This window comes from Limulus polyphemus, unplaced genomic scaffold, assembly GCF_000517525.1.
Source record: "Limulus polyphemus unplaced genomic scaffold, Limulus_polyphemus-2.1.2 Scaffold355, whole genome shotgun sequence".
In the NCBI taxonomy this organism is placed as follows: Eukaryota; Metazoa; Arthropoda; class Merostomata; order Xiphosura; family Limulidae; genus Limulus; species Limulus polyphemus.
In genome coordinates this window covers 332,514-338,565 of record NW_013665965.1, presented here as the reverse complement: position 1 = coordinate 338,565, position 6,052 = coordinate 332,514, and the positions used below count along the sequence as shown (strand labels likewise).

General features: G+C 32.2%; 1 protein-coding gene across 1 annotated transcript in view; it reads left to right on the top strand.

Moving 5' to 3' along the window:
* LOC106457642 (coiled-coil domain-containing protein CG32809-like) overlaps positions 1-6,052 on the top strand; it is a 395,034-nt gene that overhangs the window by 308,962 nt on the left and 80,020 nt on the right. The window contains exon 7 of the mRNA XM_022383642.1: positions 1,818-1,965. Within this exon, the coding sequence (XP_022239350.1) occupies positions 1,818-1,965 (148 nt within the window). The remainder of the gene's footprint in view (positions 1-1,817; positions 1,966-6,052) is intronic.

Sequence of the window (6,052 nt, the reverse complement as noted above, 5' to 3'; positions counted from 1 at the left end):
GTTTTTTTTTGCTTTCCGTCACTCTCTATTGTATATTTCGCGCCAAATTATATGACTCTAAAGCTAATAACACAGGCCTGCGATGGTTTTATTGTCTTGAAATTTTTATATCGGGTCACATTTTGTTATGTTTAAAATGTTGACAACCACTAGCTATAGATTTCTTTTGACCAATCGCGACGCGAGAGTCTTATCGATCGTTCTAGAACACACTGTTACATATTACAATTTCTAATAGCTTGAAAGTGACTTATATTGTAATTTATATTTAAAAGTTAAATAAATGCCGATATGTATCCAATTTATGATATTTTCCAACAAGATTGATACACACAGTTTCTTTTTTTAATAGAAATATGTTTTAATATATAAACAACAATACAATTTACAATAACAGTTATTACAAATAGTTATTACACACAATGATTTAAATACAAAAGTTTTACACGCTTGCAAGTAATATAAAGTCTTCTTTCTGGTCTGGAACTTCCTTGATATCTTATCTAGGGTTCACAATGAGCGAGTTAATTTCGAGTTGACGTAGGTATAATTCACTTCATAGGGAGCTAACTAGCTCTGTAGTTTTCACTGATCACACGCCGATTACAGGTCGAGTTTCTTTTACCGCTGAAGTTATATAATATCTTCGTAAAAGTACTAATATCCGATATGAATCTACTAAAGTTAAATAGTTTATAGTGTTCAAAATTTATAAATGTTCCTGGTCAATATATCTGAAGTTCCCGATTAATAAGCGTTAATCACAGTTATAACTTACGAAGTTTATAGTACACCAATTATAGCAACCCAGTAATAGATACTTTTTTTGGCGCGTCGCGTGGGTTATATTTATAGGTGTGTGGAGAGTTTCTCGAAATTTCAGTTTTACTTAACAATACTGACGCTAATACTAGCGTTCACGTATACACATATAATATTGATTTTTACACTCGAGAATCTTCTACAACTTTAGAGAATTCGCGGGAGTTTCGCGATACATACTTAACTGTATAAGTTATTTACATTTCTAAATATAAATTTAATATAAACAAACATTGATATTAAAATAAATGTATAATAATAAATCCGTATATGGTTAACAGGCCGTATGACGTGTCATTTCTGGATAGTATTTGTTTGTGAGTACACTTTGACATTATTTTTTTCTTTTCAATATTATTTATTCGTCTCTATGACAACAAGAGGTTGTGTAAATGACCCAAACATATTCTGTTATATTTGTGGTAAATTTGTTGTAAATTTGATCTAAGTAAGAGTTTTTTTCCGATTTGTAAAAAATCCTTACATGACAGAAAAAATCTGCGTAGTTGAAATATGGAAGATCCGTTATTAAAACCAAAACAACTTTTATGAAGTTTAAATTCGCAGGCCTGCGTTATTCATACAAGCTGCAAACTCTTCGCGACGAATCTATGTATATATATATGTATGTATGTATATATATCGAATGTTCATTTGAAAATACAATTTCCCAAACAATTCTTTTATGCAGTTTAAGGTTATGTTTCTAGTAACAATTTGTAAGAAGAATGAATAATGGGAGTATTTACTGAAACGTCATAAGTTTAAAAATTACTTTGGTTTTAGATCCTGAATCCTGATGTACAAAAAAAAGATTTGAAGCGGATAAGTGTTTAAAGTGCACTTCACAGAAAAACATTTCCTCGAATAAACAGACATCGTGAGGACCTGCGGAAAGTAATAATAACTGTTCCGATTTAAGGCTTTTGAGCAACTAATATGATATGTTAAAATGTTTTTGAAACTTAAGCCTTTTTTCTTTATTATTTTATTAGAGATATTCGAGATCGTTCAGTACTTCGTATCTATGAACAGAACCGCAACGAAGGGGATGGATTCAGCACCTGTGATCAGGAACTAAGTTACTTCTCAGAGCCAGAGTTTGATTCAGAGTATCAACATCAACACATTCACCGAGCAAAGGTAGGATAATGTTCTATAAATGTGAATGAAAATGAGAGGAATAAACTAATGTATATCATCGTTTAGGAGAGTAAATAAAGGTTAGTCTGCTCTAACGATAATCCAAATAGCTAATTAAGCAGTTGTATTCATGATTCATCCGTCCTGGCTAAGTTTTAAGTGATGGTCTTTTTGTTGCATATCTTGAATAAGTGCTGAGGAGGTATATACTAAACTGGGCTTTAGATTTTATCTTATACATATAAATAAACAGAGAACGTTTCGGTTCAAATATAATTCTACGTATGACAGCAATTCTAGTTAGATCACAGGTAATCTTCTTATAGTACAATTCACTGGGGGACATTTTTACTGAGAAATATTATAGATTAAAAGCAAACGCCATTATTTAAACATGAAAGAACTCTGGATATTTTGAACGTGGTAAACATACATAAAACACTTCTTCATGAAAGGATTGGTTGTTTTAAGTTAAGCACAAAGCTACACAATGGGCTATCAATGGCTATCGATACCCACCACGGGTATCGAAACCCGGATTCCAGCGTTGTAAGTCCGCAGACATACCGCTGTGCTACTGGGGGGCTCAAGAAAGGAACAAACTTGTATAGAAAGTTCTACAAGACGAAATGGAACTAATAAAAGTCAAATATGTTGAAACTAGAAAAAGTAATATACTACTCATTATCTGGTTATACACAACACTAATTTCTTTCGTACTTGATTAGACAGAAGATTTACAGGCGAAGTAGTATAGCAAACCCCACTAAAGAAAAGCACCAGGTATTGTCTGATCTTATTGTGTTTCCTGTCTGGTTAAACTTATTAATTTAACCAATAGTTTCATATGGTTGTAATCTTACTGTGACTTACTCATGGGCATGACCTAGTGATTAGGGTGCTCAATTCAGCCGGATGGGGGGGGGGAGGTATAATGTGACGGTCAATCATTCGATTGTAAAGAGTAGCCCGAGAGTTTGTGGCAGTGCGTGTGATGTTGACTAGCTGCTTTTCATCTAGTCTCTCACTCCAAAATTACGGGGCCCGGCATGGCCAGGTGGTTAGGGCGCTTGACTCGCAATCTGAGGGTAGCGGGTTCGAATCCCCGTCCCACCAACCATGCTCGCCGTTTCAGCCGTGGGGGCGTTATAATGAGACGGTCAATCCTACTATTCGTTGGTAAAATAGAAGCCGAAGAGTCTAACACTGCTAAATTAAGGACGACTAGCGCAGATAGCTCTCGTGTAGGTTTGCGCGAAATTCAAAACAAACCAAACCAAAACTAGGGACAGCCAGAGCAGTATGTCTGCGGACTTACAACGCTAGAAACCGGGCAGAGCACAAATAGCCCAATGTGTAGCTTTGTGCTTATCTACAAACAAACAAAACTTCGCGCGAAATTCAATAACAAGCAAATGTAATTTCATTAATATTGTTAGTTATAATTCTTGACATAATGTTCATTATTATTGATTTGTTATTATTACATCTATACACTTCAAAGTATGTTGAATCTTTCGCTAAACAAAAGGTTTTAGGACTAACGTAAATCTCCTAAACTGCGTGAACCTCGTGAGATATTACTGGGCTAACAAACGTAATTGTAGTTGATAGCAAGAGCACTTAATTGACGATTCAGTTCATTTTAATCACCATATATGTTTTAGCGCTCTTTTTTGACGACTTAGGAGGTTACATAATTTTTTTTTCAATTTGTTATGTTTATAAGTTACTTTTTACGTCTTTGTAGCTCACGTTTGACCAGAAGCAGTAATTAGGTTTCGATGTAGATAAATCATTATATACGCAATTTTATTTCAATAATTTACTGATTTTTGCTTAAACTACTTCTCGAAACCGTGTTATATTTTGTTCCCTATTAGTATTGTAATTAGGAAAATATATAACAAAATAAAAGCCTAATAATCTAATAACTCCTATTCTTCTATTCGCCCCTTTTATCTGTATTTGAATATAAAAGTTAGCAACCTAGCACAATTAAATAAAATCTTTAGTTTATGGGTATAAACAAAATTAATTAATTACGTGCACTTTCTCATTTATTTTATTGAAAACTTTTATCTTATTTTAGAAGATTGTCGATTATATAAATTGTTAATTAATATTACTTCTTAGGAGAGCGGTTGATGATATAATTAGTTGGCAAAAAAAACGATTTATAAGCATAATGAAGTGATTTATTTTCGGCGAAACATGCTACGTATTTCGACAGAACAGAAGAAGAAGAAGACAGACCAATGTTCTGTGGAAATATTTAGCATGTTCCCCCCAAAATAAATCACTTCATTACTGTTATAAAGAGTTGTTTGCTAACTTGTTATCATATTAGCATAATGTACTTCCTTATTCAAACGTTTCATATTTCGTTTTCAAATGTTCTTCGAAATTATTTTATTTAAGAACTCGAACTGAATGTTTTTTTTTTTCATTTATAGTCCGGACAGATTCTTTGTAAAACGTTGCGCAAATAATCTGAAAAAATAGTGTAGAACTTAGGTTTTTAGGAGATTTACAAATATAAAAAACTACCGAGAAGTATGAAAATAACTATATTTATATAGCTTATATATAAAATATATTCCACGCAGTTTCTAAAATCAATAAAAAACATCAATATATGATTTAATTAAATGAGTAAACTTTTGAGCTATATCTTACGACGAATAAATATAAATTCTAATAAAAGAGTTAACACACAGAATTGCACATAAAAAGTACACTGAATTTCAACAAAAGATAGAAAATTCGAGCTCTTTTGAATAGTAGACTATATATAAGAATTCGAAAGTAGTGCTAAAATTTTGGGTCTTTTAGATAAATTTATTTTGAATTTCGCGCAAAGCTACACGAGAGCTATTTGCGCTAGCTGTCCCTAATTTAGCAGTGAAAGACTAGAGGAAAATTAGCTAGTCACCAACACTTGGGCTACTCTTTTACCAACGAATAGGGCTGGAAGGGCTCGAATAATCCAAAATCGTAATTACAATTTATAGGGAAATAAACGTAGTGGGCCCAATTCCTTTTTATTCTGGGGGGGGGGGGAGTATTTTTTTGTAGTAACGCCACTGCTTGTAGATTACAGTAGTTTCAAACAACATTCATTTTGTTTTATTTCAGGTAATATCTGCTGGTTTTCCCATATAATAAAAGTGTATAAGTGAGAGCTCCTGAAAAATAGCTTCTCGAGCTATCAGTTCTTTACCAGGCGATCGAGAATACGTTTCGACATAATCTTGCTTTTCTTATTCGAAAGTAACCTGTTCTAAAATCAGTTTTTGTTCTGCTATACTTCATTTTTTTTTTCATTTTTGACATTTTGAACTTCTAAAATTTTGCTGGTATAAAGTTGAGACTATTGTATCTCAACAAGAAAACTGTAATGTACGTCTTATCTAGTTCAATAATTCAAAAATGTCAGCTAAATTCATCACTAAAATATGTTTAAATGCGGAGAAAATACTCCAGCAGTTTCTCCAAAAACTACTTAAAATTGTGTGTTGATCAAAGACTATTGAGTAAATAAATATTTTAATTCTTAATCACAAATATCTCTTGTAACAAATATAACAAACATTTATGGATCTTTTCTGTTTTATGCACCGTGTTCGAATAGAAAAAAACAACAACATATATTTTTCACTGTAGTTTTTAATGCTGATTTCAGAAATATAAATGAAAATTTGGAGAAATGAAAATAAATATTTTTTTGTATATTGTTTGTAATTTTGTTTACGAAACAAAGGAAGTACTTTTAACGTTACATATATATCCATGTATTTAAAATACAATACAAAGTATCCAGTGACAACGTAACAAATTCAATTTGTAAATTCAGAAATATTCTTAACTATTTGCTTGAAGAGATCACCATTTTCATGCCTACGACGCCAAACGAACTCGCAGATATACGAGTCAATCATGTTACGATTGTTTCCACAATGTCGCTTGTTACATCTCTTAACCACATTCCAAGTATTAGGTTGTCAAGAAATTAATGTCGCTTTTTTTAGATGAAAAACCCGAACAACTTGTATATCAAAACAAAACATTTATTAAACGAAATGGT